The 15,136-nt window shown below is 35.2% G+C and overlaps 1 protein-coding gene across 5 annotated transcripts in view; it reads left to right on the top strand.

The window, feature by feature from the left end:
- The window catches only part of LOC121425587 (SH3 domain-binding protein 2-like), a 68,876-nt gene extending 56,043 nt beyond the window's left edge, over positions 1-12,833 (top strand). For 4 of the 5 annotated variants that reach the window (XM_041621687.1, XM_041621686.1, XM_041621685.1 and 1 more), the window contains 8 exons: positions 3,638-3,847; positions 5,719-5,944; positions 6,337-6,397; positions 7,401-7,496; positions 8,063-8,148; positions 8,579-8,642; positions 9,364-9,426; positions 10,262-12,833. In XM_041621687.1, the coding sequence (XP_041477621.1) occupies positions 3,638-3,847; positions 5,719-5,944; positions 6,337-6,397; positions 7,401-7,496; positions 8,063-8,148; positions 8,579-8,642; positions 9,364-9,426; positions 10,262-10,384 (929 nt within the window). In that variant the 3' untranslated portion in view covers positions 10,385-12,833. The remainder of the gene's footprint in view (positions 1-3,637; positions 3,848-5,718; positions 5,945-6,336; positions 6,398-7,400; positions 7,497-8,062; positions 8,149-8,578; positions 8,643-9,363; positions 9,427-10,261) is intronic. The other variant, XM_041621689.1, reaches the window with a different exon arrangement.
- The last annotated feature ends 2,303 nt before the right edge of the window (positions 12,834-15,136 follow it).

The raw sequence follows: 15,136 nt of genomic DNA, 5'->3' as shown, positions 1-15,136 counted from the left end.
AATAAGGTTCGTTGTTCCGAAGGTTCGTTAATCCGAAAACGAAATAAGGTTCGTTGTTCCGAAGGTTCGTTAATCCGAAAACGAAAAAAGGTTCGTTATTCCGAAGGTTCGTTGATCCGAAAACGAAATAAGGTTCGTTTTTCCGAAGGTTCGTTAATCCGAAAACGAAATAAGGTTCGTTTTTCCGAAGGTTCGTTAATCCGAAAACGAAATAAGGTTCGTTAATCCGAAAACAAAATAAGGTTCGTTAATCCGAAAACAAAATAAGGTTCGTTAATCCGAAAAATGAAAACCGGGAAAGCAGAGGCAGAGGCAAGGGAGGGGGGGGCGGGAGACACTATTGTCGTTCAATTATCATATGAGGATGGGAAGGCAAGGGCGGCCGAACGAACGAAATGGGCACTTTGGTGATATTTTCACCTTAAGATTATCATCTGCTTGAAGTCATTGTGTGTTTGATAGTGATTAAGAAGAGAAAAACTTTTTTGAAGTGACTTCTTATTATGGCAAAATGTATATTTAGGCTTTATTTTTCGGGAGAGAGTATAATGAGCGAGCGGCTTGGTCAAACAAATTCAAAGGTGAAGTTGTATAACGTTTTTTGTGGTCAATTATTCTTAAAATGGCATTATTGCGAGGTGTTGCGAGCGTGAATCACAAGCTAAACCTTAGGTTATTTCAATAAAAAATGAAAATTAGTTTTTAAAAATCCGAGCAGATTTCTGCTGTCATTAAAAAAGATGTGCATCTAACTAAAGAATTAACACGAGCGCAAAACGCGAGCTTAAACATACTGACCAGAAAAGGAACCTGTTACAGAAAGCATTTAGTGACCTCTTTAGGATGAATATTTCACCAATCGAATGAGAGTGCGAAGCGCAAGCTGAAATTTTTCAATATTCCATCCTGAAAACTTAACTTAACTTGTATACTTTAAAAAGAGTATTTTATTTCGAAAAAATCATGAAAAACGGCATATTTATTTTTGAAAAGGAACTTTCCCATTTTGGAAAATATTAATTCCCCTGTTTTTTATTCCATTTTTGATGCCCCCTGCCTCCCTCCCGGTGGATCCAACTTTCGTCAAATAGAGGGGGGGGGCAATTTTTTTTAAGCCATATTTTCCTTGATCGGCAGTTTAAAGTTGATATTTGTTTGTTTCTTTGAAAGGGTAGTCCTAACAGTCAATAATTAGCTTTATCCTTATAAAATAAAGTAAATATGTAATAACATGATAAACCCTTTTTAAAAAATGCGAGCGCGAGCTATATATTTTTGTTAATATGATGGGCAATATGTTTGTGATCTTCAAAGCGAGATGCCTATGTAACTAAAATTAGACAATAACTGCTAGCAAGAAGCGCGAAGAGAATTTTTAAATATATAAGCTCTGACCTGATCTAAAGGGGGCATTTTAAGAACTTTTTGCAGTTAGCCATGAAGACGATGCGTGTTTTAGCCAATGGCGGCGGAACGTTTTTTTTTTTTTGGGGGGGGGGCAAAGCAAAAAAAAGGGGCCAATAGGGGCAATTTGGTGCAAACGGATATTTTCACCATTAGATTATCATCTGTGTAAAGAGTTTGTGTGTTTTGTAGTAACTAAATTGAGCACAATTTTTTAAGTGATCACTAAAGTTATATATTTACGTTTCATTTCTGCGAGCGTAGAGAGCAAGCGGTTTGGGGGAAAAAGTCAAATCTGAAGATGTAAAATTCACCTTTTTGGTCAATACTGTTAAAAGGGCATCCTTGTGAGATGTTGCGAGCGAATCACGTGCTCAAACTTTTGGAAATTTCATGTGGGCCTAGAATGATAATATTGATATAGATATCATTTACCCAGGGAAGCCACTTCAGTTCTGAAAACTATTCTCCCAGCTATTATTATTTTTTTTTAAGAATGCTTAGAATGTCCAGTTTTCAGGTTGGAAAATCGGAAAAATTTGGCTCACGTTTCTCGCTCGCATCAAGTATTGTTTATTGAGGAACTCATTCTATTCCTGGTTACAAAAAAGAAGTATGAAATGTCCAGTTTTCAGGTTGGAATATCACAAATTTTAAGCTTGCGGTTCGCGCTCTCATTATTTAGTTCGTGAGATATATATTCTATTCATGAGTCACTAAATGCAGTCCTTAAAAGATTACTTTCTGAAGCCTGTTGCATAAAACTTTTTACCTGAGAAAACTCTGGTAAAAACTGAAAACTAAGGTTAGTCTGATTTCCGCCAATGACTTTAGTACAGGGCAAAAACTCCTGTAAAAACAACCTGAGTTTTCTCAGGTAAAAAGTTTCATGCAACGGGCCCCAGGTCAGTATATAAACAAATTACAGCTCGCCCTCGCATTAATTCTTTAGAAAGATACACATCTTTCTCACGATTACAAATAATGCTCCGAATGCTCACTTCACGTCTTGTTACATGAAATGTCTACTAGTTTCATCTTGCGATTCGCGCTTTCAACATTTCACAAGGATCATTATTAGTATTATTTTTATTTTTATTACCAGCAGAAGCTGTTATTTAAAATGACATCCCCTCCAATACAAATCCTATTATCTAGAGGTTGCTCGCACGCTTCCAACACACTTGATCCCCTGCATCTTTAATTAAACCATTTGCTTATAGGCAGCAATTGCTCAGATAAAATCGAAATTAGCCTATGCTTGATCAGGGCGCCATTCTTAATGAAATGCATGCTTTGGGCCCAACACACGCATGTATCATCGATCGTTATTACTATCATTGCATAATATCGTGTAATCTTGTAATAACAACATCGTTTTTGTTACCAAAATGAATTATTTTCATTTTCGGAAATACGAACCTTATTTAATTTTCGGATTAACGAACCTTATTTCGTTTTCGGATTAACGAACCTTATTTCGTTTTCGGATTAACGAACCTTATTTCGTTTTCGGATTAACGAACCTTCGGAATTACGAACCTTATTTCGTTTTCGGATTAACGAACCTTCGGAATTACGAACCTTATTTTGTTTTCGGATTAACGAACCTTCGGAATTACGAACCTTATTTTGTTTTCGGATTAACGAACCTTCGGAATTACGAACCTTATTTCGTTTTCGGATTGACGAACCTTCGGAATTACGAACCTTCGGAAATACGAACCTTCGGAAATACGAACCTTCGGAATAACCGAACCTTCGGAATTACGAAGCTTCGGAATTACGAATGTATGCGGTTTTTATAAGCTGTCATTGAGAATTGTTTATAAATTTGCAAATAGAGCTCTAAGGTTATTCTGAAATTATGGGTAGCCAAGATTATAAAACCTTTGTTAATTGTGCAAATTTCATATTTTACTTGGCTTTTATGTGATGATATAACTGGGGAAGTTTGTGAATAAAACTTCTGTAGTTATCATTCCCAGACATTTTTTTTCTAAATAATCTAAAGGTCAATTATGCTGATAAATTGAAAATATACAATTTTAATATTGTGTCACATTTGGCTTTCCATAATTTAACCACTCACAAAATTAGACTGTAGATTTAGACTGTGAACCTGATTGCAGAATATGGCCAGTGAGTCTTTGAGAAGGGGTTGTATTTCTTTTATATTGCATATTCAAGTTGCTATATCAATGCCATTTTTTCCCCTCTTGCAATTGAATAGTAGGTCTAGGAGCAAGAACTCATTCAGATCCCACAAAGCAGCAAAATGACCACTCTTCGTCATCCTCCTCCTCCTCATCATCGTCATGTTCATCATCTGGTTCGATCAGGGGATCGTCCATGCCGGGAAGCAGGCATAAGATCAGCTCGAACTCTGCTCCAGGATCACCAAGCAGTCGACCTCGCTGTCCAGAACCGCTTAAAATCCCACGTGAGTTTGGGAAGATCCTCCCCATCTTGAAATGGATCGATCCATGGGCACGTGCAAGCTTATTGGTCATCACAAGTAGTGGATATGGTAGATTGAATGTACCTGTGAGACGTTGTAGATTCATGCCTGAGAATTTGTACATAAACAGCATCAATTTTGATGTTTTTTAACAGATCTGGAAAAGACTCTGCTCATCAGAAAGAAATATGGAATCAAACACTATCTCTTCGTCAAGCCTACATACATACACTTAGGAAATCCTTTACCTTGATCTACTTTCTCTCGTTTGTGTACATATTTTTTTGCAGTTGATGGAAAGTCTTCATTGCTACTCCTGCCACAGTCACACTGACAAAATGGACTCCAGGGGCCTGTCTTACAAAGAGTTGAGATTGATCCGATCAATTGCAACAATGGACGGCCACCAAGGTCACCATCTATTATGCATGTTTGTTCAAAGTATTTGCTAGCTATGATGTATATTCTTGCATTCATTGTTTTCTTGAAGATTCACTGTTCTTCTCTTTGCATACAAAGGACATTGTGAACATTTTTCGTAGAAAAAAATTATGACACTGATGGATTTCCTTAGAGTTACGATTGATCGGATCAATCTTAACTCTTTGTAAGATGGGGCCCAGACCGACCAATCTATTACGCTACTCCAATGGCATGCCATCGTCAGTTTAGAGGTGGTTTTGTTGGTGTGACTAGAGTACTACCTGAAATCACTATGATGGCAAAATCATCAATGAATTAGTTTTAGTCACGCATGACATGGTTTTCAATCCATTCCATTGCATGCCATTAGTGATATCTAATCAAATATTCAAATCACATATTTGTTTTGTAGTACATCAAAGATCATTCTCACAATTCATAATAATGTGTCAATATTGAGTTGGTATGTTTCATTTTATGGTAGTCTTTTAACATTAATTTTTGCTTCATTCATTCAGTCACAGTGCATGTCAGGACTATAGGAAATACATTACTAATACATGTATGTTTTCTTCTTCAAATTCACAGGTTATGTGTTTGGATTAGATGGATGTACATGTACCTAGTACAATGCATGCTTTTATTATGCTTGATTTGTGCCTCAAAATCTAACTAAAAATTACATTTTCCCCCTCCAGTTTGGAGTGTTCTGAAGAACACGAATGCTTCTACAGCTAGTGAACATTGTTGATATTCCAATATTTATGAGGGAGTACATCTACACACTCTTTTCATAGTTTTGAGGATGATTTCTTTTGGAAGGAAGTTCTAAACCAATTCCATATTGATAATCATTTATTGATAATGATAAGTGCCTTCACTACTGCATTTAATTATGCCACATTTTGAATAGATATGGAGACCCTAAGCCAACGTAAACCTTCAAAGTAGGATTTATGTGGTACAATCATGTAATAGTACAGCTTCCCTTTGAAACCCCATGATAAATACCTTTGGGTACATTTTCCCAGGAGGAGAGTTTATCAGAAGGTAATTCTCTCCAAGGACACCTTGCCCACATGGAGACTCCTTCAAATGCAACTTGCCAGTTGCCAGGGAGTTGCCTGAGAACTGCGAGAATCCTGGTTGGTGCTTCATAAAAATGTGTGTAAAGTTACTCACAACTACATACAACTGGAACATGCTCTTAGGTACATAGGTATATATCAGGTAGCACAACAATGGTTCACCAGTTGTGTGTGAAGTAATTGGTAAGTTCCAAACAGCTTGATGAAACACCCACCTGAGGCTGACCCAGGGATGATGGAACTATAGAGTGTTTGTCACTTCCTTTTATGCCAATTGAAGCATGATGTTAATGCTTGTAAGTTAATTCACCATTTCATCCTTTTTCTTTTTTTTAATCGTAGACTTTGATGAAGATTATATCACCCCAGAGATGGATGCTCAGTCACCGAGCAGACCTCTTCCACCCACCCCTGGAACACCCAAGATGGGTCAGATGATCATACCGATAGGAAAGAGCCTTCAACAGGAAATAGAGAATAGGAAGAGGAGAGAACCCAGTAGTAAGAGACTGACCACCAGGCAGCCATCAATCGATGAGGGACTGGAAGAAGACAAGCCAACATTGAGGTGAGTGGTTGGGCCTACCTCAAACAAGCACTGATTCTTAACTGACACTTTTCTAACTTAAAACTTATTCCAGAGATCTCAAACAAATCCAAAAGTGACAGATACCAAAGAGATATCAAACTGATCCAAAGGTGACTTCAAACTGATTGCATATTGACAATAGCCCCAAACCAACTTAAAACTGGTTTCTAACTTTTCTTTAATTCAAGCACATGTCTTGTACTTGATGGTTTAAAAACTGGTCCCTATTGAACCTACAAATAGTAATGAGTGAATCAATCATTTTTCCAGAAAATTTGAATTCATTGAATATCAAATCGGTATCATCTTTTATTTAGATATTGTAAAAAGACACCATGATAATTTTTCTTTTCAAATGTTTCTTTCTTCAGGAGAGGACCAGAGGGTAATAGTTTCAGGAAACCGATCACAGAAAGACCACATTTTCCTGAGGTAAGAATGGCTGATTCATTTGAATTCATCTGAATTTTGATTAATCTGGGAAGCCGCTTTTCAGGCTAATCAGCTTATTTTTAGGTCATACATTTTGGTGTACAAAGAATATCATTCTAGATGATTTTAGGATTTTTTATTCAATTTTAAGGGGCATTAATGATTGAGGTATTATAGAGGTATTGTAGTAAAAGTCAGAATTCCTTATGGCATTGTCATTTTGCAGAAATCGTTGCCAGTGCCCTTTCCCATCTAATCCTATTGTTTTGTCTATCATGACGTAGGAGGATCGAAGGTGAAAGAAGCTGAGTGAGATTCCTGCTCAAACTTGGAAGACAAGATTAAAAGTGCAAGAGAAAATCCACTTTTGGCCACATCTTTTATCATGGCATATTTTCCTCTAAAATCCCACTGTTTGTATGTGTAAGGAGGTTTAATAGTGAAAGAAGCTGAGTAATACCCTAGCTAAAGCTTAAAAACGAGGCCAAAAGTTAGAAGTCAGAGCCCTATTTGGTGTCGTCTTTTACCAGGAATCCTCCTCAGTGTCTTTTTTCCATTTATTTCTTTTTATTCTTCCCGTTGTTTTATCTATGTTGAGATGAAGTTAAGGTGAACACACCTTACTGACATTACAGTTGAAACTGAAAGACGGGTCTGAAAGTGGCTTCAAATTGTAATCTCATCACGAAGAGACGCACAAGAATGAATGACATACATTAAGATAATATTTCTTCATGGACACAATCATAGAAAATAATAGCAATGATTTTAATTGATACAAGGATTATGATGTTTTTTTCTTAGAATATACAACAAATTCAGTAAAGTAAGTGTACATATTTGGACCCCCCCAGAAAAAAATGTACATGCACATAATTATCATAATTTGATTTCTTTGGTTGTACAACATTGACTGTGTAACTCTGTAATTCTGTAATATTGAATAGCATAGTAGATGTTTAATAATCATACTGTTTTGTTTTTGTTTTTTAATCATTTACAGCCAGTAGTAAAGCCATTAGTATCAGCCAAACCTTCAGATGCAAACAAGCCAGCTACAAGACCAAAGCCAAAAATTACACCCAAACCACAGGTTAAGGTACGACATCCAATATAACATTAATAGTAGTAGTAGTGATTATGGTAGGGATGGTGATGATGATGATGATGGTGGTGGTGGTGGTGGTGGTGGTGGTAGTGGTGGTGGTGGTGGTGGTGGTGGTGGTGATGGTGATGATGATGATGATGATGATGGTGGTGGTGGTGGTGGTGGTGGTGATGGTGATGGTGATGATGATGATGATGGTGATGATGATGGTGGTGGTGGTGGTGGTGGTGATGATGATGATGGTGATGATGGTGATCATGATGATGATGATGATGGTTATGATAGTGATGATTATGATAGTGATGATTATGATGATAGTGATGAAGGTGATATTGATTGTGATAATAATAGTATTTTTAATAATGATAATAATTATAATGGTAATTATAATGTATGATGATGTACCTAAATCATGTGTATGATTTAATTCTCTAATTGATGGTAGTACACAATTTTCTTTACACCCATAATCTTGAAAAATATGACTAAGTTTTGCTATGAATACACAAAAAACTCAATTCAGATTTTCTAGTATATCTTCTCTTCTTGCTGTGTAGCCCAAGCCATCAGGTGGTCCAGCTACCGTGTCGCTACTTCCTGATGCAGCATCCATCCAATCCTCAGACAAGGTCTATACAGAAGGGTAAGAAAGAGCCTTGCAGATTATTCTGGGAAGGGTTGTAGACTGTCTCACTGGGTGACTTTCAGTACAGTGTTGGTGTTGACTTTGACGTTGATTTAAAAGGAACAGTTCAGATTGCCTCTGTCACACAAAGGTTTGTAAATATGAAAGAACACGTCTGATTGGTTCCTGGTCAGTGCTTTGAACAAAACGTACATACAACAATGATCTTCATTGGTCATTGCCATTTAGTGTTTGGTTGCAAACTTTTTTGTTATCGAGCCCAGAAGATAAAAAAAGTCATTATAGTAATGACCTAATGAAGTAATGACTGTATTAATGAGTTTGGACTGTACTGAGTACTTATATGCTACAATCAGTTACTTTGTGAAAATAAAATACTTGTTGCATTTTGGAAACTATTTTTGTTATTTTCCTTTCAATTTTCCAGTCTTTTACGGAAGTATCGATGTGATGGTATGTACCTTGTCCGGCTAGGCTCTGAGCAAGGCCAGGTAGGTGTTCTTTAAATCCACCTTAATTCGTTTCATTTATTTTGCTCCGCACGTAGGACCCTTTGGTAAGGCCTTTATCCCCATCATAAGGTCCCTCAGAGAAGATCTATGACTCTTGGTTCACTTTATATTTTCTTCGTACCATTCTTTCAATGTTATTATTACTATTTTTGTGTGTATTGGGTATTTTATTATGCCTCCACCCACCATTTATGTAGATGGTTGCTGAGGCATTATATTTTGTGATAGAGAGTCTCCATTCATCTTTCCCACTTTATTTCTCAAAATAAGTGAAGAACTGTTCGATGTCGATGGATCAACTTTAAATTTGGCCCCAGTGTACTGCAGAGTTGATGATATGATTAGGGTTTTTTTTTTAGAGAGGGGGGGGTCTTATAGGTCAAAAATTGCCAAAGGCCATTATATGCATTAAAATGTTTCATCCTCTCAATAAACAAAGATCTATTTGAAGGGTGAACTTCAAACCTAGTACATGTATGCATATTGAAGAGATGGTTATCTTTAGTAATGATGAACATCTTCTATTCCAGCAAGGAAAATGAGAATATTACAAAGAAAAAGACATGCAGTTTAAAATATTTCTTTATTTCAGAATATGTATGTCGTGAATATAAGCATGTTTTCTGAACAAGGTCTGTACATTGTTTTGTTTAAATGCTTCTGAAACTTACAGATCATCTTCTTCTTTTGTATGTTGTAGGTCCTTATGGTATGGGACAGCCAGAACTCTAGATGCAAACATTATAAGATATTTCAAGATCAGGTAAATAATGTTTTTATTATATATCTACCTTGACTAGTATCTATCATCAACATCATTGTCGATGTCATGATCAAAATTGTCATTGGTATCATTATGATTATCATTATCATCATCAATAATATCATTATTAATATCATCATCATCATTATCATCACCATAACCATCATCTTCGTCATCATTATCATATTATTGTCCATACCAACACCATTTTGTATATTTTTTCATCATAATTAATGGTATTATAATATTCCTTTAATCGCAAACACGTATCTTTATAATTTTCATGTTTCTGTTTGTATTGCCTTTATTCATGATATAGTGTTCATTCTTATCTTGTTTGCCCTAAAAATAATAACAATTATGAGTCAATACTGGCAAAGAAACCTATATCACAACCAATGCTGATTTTTATTTCTACAATGATCAAGAGACTATTTGAAAATGATCTTAACTTTATGTTCACTTTCATGTTGATGGGTTGACCAAAAAATTATGCTTCAAGCTTCTTTCTGGCAACAAACACCTTATGATATATTAGTGATGATTTTGCAATTTGTTCACTTCTTGGTCTATCAGTCAAGTGAGCAATTCCATAAAATATGTTTGTCTGACCACCCTATATGGATCTAGCTGAAATGAATTACATCTGTTTTATTGTTCAAATGTTATACTCTCAAATCATCAATGGCTTGAGCAGTTTATGATGTAAAAGTAAGAATGGAGATAAATACGAGTTGGATGTACACAAAGGTTGATTACTTCATGATATTGCCTAATTTGTACAAATATCTTCATCAACTCATATATTTTCGTGATGATTTTTTTTACTCTTCAGGATTCAAATCTCCACTTGGACCATGTACCAAAGTTTGACAACATCCTCAGGTTATTAGAACATTACAAGACCAATGCATTACCAAACAGCAATTTATATCTTCAGAAGGCATTCAGTGGTTGAGAGAAAACCAGCTGAACCACTGACAACCAAAATAGCCTGAGCTTAGATTCTTGGATGATCATAATATTCTACCAACCGAAACACCAGCAATCAGAGCAGTTTGAAGCTTGGATTCTGTGGTGATGATAATGATGACAGACATCTGTTCCTATGGCAACAGATGCTTGTTTCCTATGACATCGATGACTTAGCTTATGGAATGGTAGCGTGCATGGACTCTCCGACATTATCATCATGTGATTACCATATGTTCTCATGACAACAGATGCTCATGACCGATGACACCGATGATATAGCTTGCGGAATGGTAGAGTCTGATGATGCAATGTAAGGCTTGAATTCTGAAATGACCACAATAGTCATCCCATCATGTGATTAACATCCATTTCCATGACAACAGACGCTTATGATTGATTACATCTAAGACATAGCTTGCAGATCGAATGAATGGTGCAAGACACAGACCCTGTGCAATGATGTATTTCAGAGAACCTTGTCCTGATGCAAGATCAACCTGAAAGCGTGTTGATAATCTTTACGGCAGCGTGGTTCATGACTAAAACCAGGGATGCAACAAGCCAAATTATTTAAATTATTTAAACTGATGATGATGTTTAAAGTAGTGACATTCTTGACATCAACGAACAGTAATACATACTCTTCAAGTTACTTGATTGAGAATATCATGAGCTCTGCTCATTTCTCAAGACATTTTAATAGACATTCTTGTTCGTCATCGAGTGTACAGAGAGTCTTTTACCTACTATGCGCTATACAAATTTCAAATATTATTATCTGAGAGTGATGCACCATCTGGTGTAGATGTCATACCTCAATCTTGACATGTGGTCTAAATAAAAAGCATACAAGGTGACTTTATGTAATGCAGGATGTGATATGGATGGCAGAATTCAGTTATGGAGGAATGTAAAGAAGTGGGAATCGGTGTAGGGACCCGATGAGCTCACTAGCTGTTTGGTTATCATCAGGGTATAGGATTTAGTTTTGAAACAGGTGGTTCAGACTCTCATTGGAGTAAATCCATGAGGTCATGCAATTCAAGTGGGGGATGAAATAATAGTTCATCCTTCTCCTCCCTGAACAATAGATTTACTCTTTGATTAACGCATGGATCTTTACGCCAGTGGCGCTAGTTTGGAAACGGGTGGTTCATTCTTGTTGAAGTTCGTTAGTATGAGAATGGATGGTTCATACTATTGTTAAAGTGCCGTAGTATGGAAATGGTGGTTAAGACTCTTGTTAATGTGCCTAATTATGAAGACGGACTTTTCAAACTCTTGTTAAAGTGTCCTAATATTGAAACGGGTGGTTCAGACTCTTGTGGAAGTGCCGTAGTAAGAGATCGGGTGATTCAGACTCTTTTTTAAGTGCCTTAGTATGGAAACAGGGGTTTTGACTCTTGTTGAAGTACCTCAGTATGACAAACTGGGTCCCGTAACACAAAGGTTAGCGATTGATCGTACGCTTGATTTTGACAATTGATTGTACATTGTAGTCAATGGAATCATTTGTAGAAAAATGTTCTATGATCATTGCTAAGTTGTTTCCTTCTGAGAAGCATTATGGGTCAAAGTAGCCTTATGTGTACTTAACTTCTAGCAGACTGAACAAAATTGTGATTTTCCATCTAAATGCTTATTAAAGGCTGAATCAATCTTTAGAAATAAAAGTTATGTGATAATGCAATTATGAATTTTGGTATATGAACTGCCAATCTACGATTTTAAAAAATATTTGTGTATTTAAATGAAACTGCTTTAATAGGCATTGTTTGTATCTGTGTGTGTGTATATTTTGTAAAATAATCCATCTTATTTGTATATAATACTGTAGCAGTTGTTGAAATTATATAAGCTGTGTTACCATGGCAACTTATAGATATGTATACAGAGCAACATGATTAAATAGCTGTGAATATTGAGTCATATCATTCCAAATTATAAATATATACATAAGAAATGAAAAATATATACACAGAAATTAACTATTTTTGTACAAAATTGTTGGTAAATGACTTGCAAATACACAACCTGTGGTATGTAATGTGTTTGTGCATGCATAATAGTGTTTAGCCAAATTGAAGGGTATTTTAAAGCAGAAATGTATTTTTTCATTCATTTTTTAGGTCTCATGTTAATGCATATATGATTAGTTGTTTCTGTTAGCTAGATGTGTATTTTCAAATTAAAGAAAACTGGGAAAGAAAGGGAGAGAGAGAGAGAAAAGAGCCAGTTGGAGAAGAAGAGGGTATGCAATTTATTATCGTGTGCGTGTGTGTGTGTGTGTGTGTGTTAGAGAGAGAGAGAGAGAGAGAGAGAGAGATGCTAGAGCCACAACAGCAAAACCTGAAGGAGGATTAAAGATAAATTCCAGTTTTGGTAACGATCTCAAAATGACTTTTTACAGAATCTAATATAATGACCACCCAAGTGACTGTTTGTATGAATAAAAAATATGTGCCAAAGGATTCTGGAAGAAATTGTGTAATTGCTGAGAAATAAGCAAAATAAGCGCGGATTCAGTCACTTCCGTCTGGTCTTTATTCCAGCAATAATAATACACTGTCCCACGTGTGCCTATCTGTGTTGGTGATCTTCAGTGTTAACATTTTTCAGCGTAGATTTCACGATTTCACAAAGTTCAGTTTATGTAACTGTACCAGATCTAGATCCTCGATGATATACTGACAATTAAGCCTGGTTTTACAGACTTTCTCATGAAATCAGTGTTTACTGCAACTACTGGCATTTCTCTTTAAAGCTATCACGTCAAAAAAATGTTGCATGGGTTGGTTTGGAGATTATGTTAGTGTGACCGATAGTAGAGAAGGAAATATAGAAAAGTCTTTCACGATATACTACTAATATTTTCATAATAGAAAATGTGTGACGTACCCAGCAATAATGTGTAAGTGTCAAATTTAATTGAGATGTAACTTTCTGTGTTTCTTTAGAATATATGACCTGAAGAAGAATATTTAGATAAGAAAATAAATTTGAAATTTGAATATGGTGAAACCTTTAATTGCAATATACAATTCAATGTTTGTTAAATGTGGACTTGAAAATCGTGTGTTTTGCAATTAGAATGTCTTTGCATTAAGTAATTCACTTATTTATTCTCATAGAGATGGCACTTTGACAGCGTGTTTTAGTTTGTTTACATTGAATAAGATACAAATGAGAAATAACTATTTATGAATGTCATGTATTTCTGTAACTGGTGGAAGAGGCTTTAATTGTTATTGAATTTTCATCGAATTGAAAATTGGGAGTGCTACTCCTTCATATTGTGGTATGATCAGGGATGTAAAGTGTGCCTTTGAATATACTCTTAAAAAGTATTGGTCAAAATAACCAATATATTGGTCAAACTAACCATTGCATTGGTGAGCATGCATCGATCCTAACAATGAAATATGTCAAATTTGACCAATTCATTGGTTTGAATCTACTAGAAATTTGGTTGGTATTGAGCATATTTATCGGTCAGACACATATTCACAGATTGTTAACTTGGACCAATTCTTTTTAAGAGTATAAGGTGAAGTAGTGCCTTTTTAAAATTGCTGAGTTCTCGCATGATTATGTTGCCAATTTGTGTTTAGTGATTAATATTTGACATCTACACCGAAAACCTTTTTTTTGAGTAAATGTAGAGTATAAATCAAAGAAGCATTAGTCTCAAATTTTTTATTTTAAAAATTTTGAAGCTAACTTATGAATGTCATTACCACGGTCTGTGATAATGTTATTACATGGTTGATTTGCAAATAGGGAGAAATGGCGTCACACAATCACTCCATTTTTGTATTGCATATTACATTTTTAAATACTTCAAATATATGATAAAAAGAATAGTTAGTATGTGACGTCCTAAGCTCTCTAATTTGCATAGAGACCACTTTAGGCATAGATTTGATGAAAAATTTAAACTTATAGATATGCTATAACCTCATGAACTTCTATTAAAAAATCATCTTAATGTTTTGGTAGACGTGGCATTTAAATCTTTTCTTTTTTCCAATTCCCTGTCCTGTCTTTCATAAAACTTTCACATCAATTATGCTTCTATGTTTTTTTTTTACTACTGTTGATTACCATACACCTTTTTTTTTATTAATAACACAGTTTCGAACAAGTTTACCCTATATTGGTTAAATGGAGATGGGCATTTTTGTTGGGTAAAATTGAGCCAAATGTGGTGTAAATTTCACTCAATGTTGTGTGAAAATCAGTCATGAAACTTTTTTTTACCCAACAAACATGTGTTCCTTTAATCCAATATTAGGCAACTGTTTACACAATCTTTTTTGGAGTGTATATGGTATCAATCTAGCTGAAGGAGAAAAAATTGATGGTGTGTTAATGTAAGATGATGAAGATACAGAAGAAAAAAGATAAGTGTTCGAATGTTTTACTTAGCACAGATGATTTGCTTAGCCTTAGTGGATAGCTAGAAATTTTATTTATGCTTTGTAATATTGATTTTAGATTCATTGAATATTTTCATTTTGTTTTTGAGCAATTAGATATGTTGATGTAATGATTGTTATTTATGTGCGCAGTGCCATTATCTTTATATATGATGATGATTATCATAATCCCATTCACTATAGCGTATTGTTTTATCTAACATGTAAGGGCTTTAAAATTGCAGAATAATGTGCTTTTGTCATGTTAGTATTGACAAAAGTAGTTCTAGATATTTGAACTTTCTTCTTGTTCGGCA

The sequence above is a fragment of the Lytechinus variegatus genome, chromosome 12 (genome assembly GCF_018143015.1).
Source record: "Lytechinus variegatus isolate NC3 chromosome 12, Lvar_3.0, whole genome shotgun sequence".
Taxonomy (NCBI): Eukaryota; Metazoa; Echinodermata; class Echinoidea; order Temnopleuroida; family Toxopneustidae; genus Lytechinus; species Lytechinus variegatus.
This window is presented reverse-complemented; position numbering and strand designations above follow the sequence as displayed.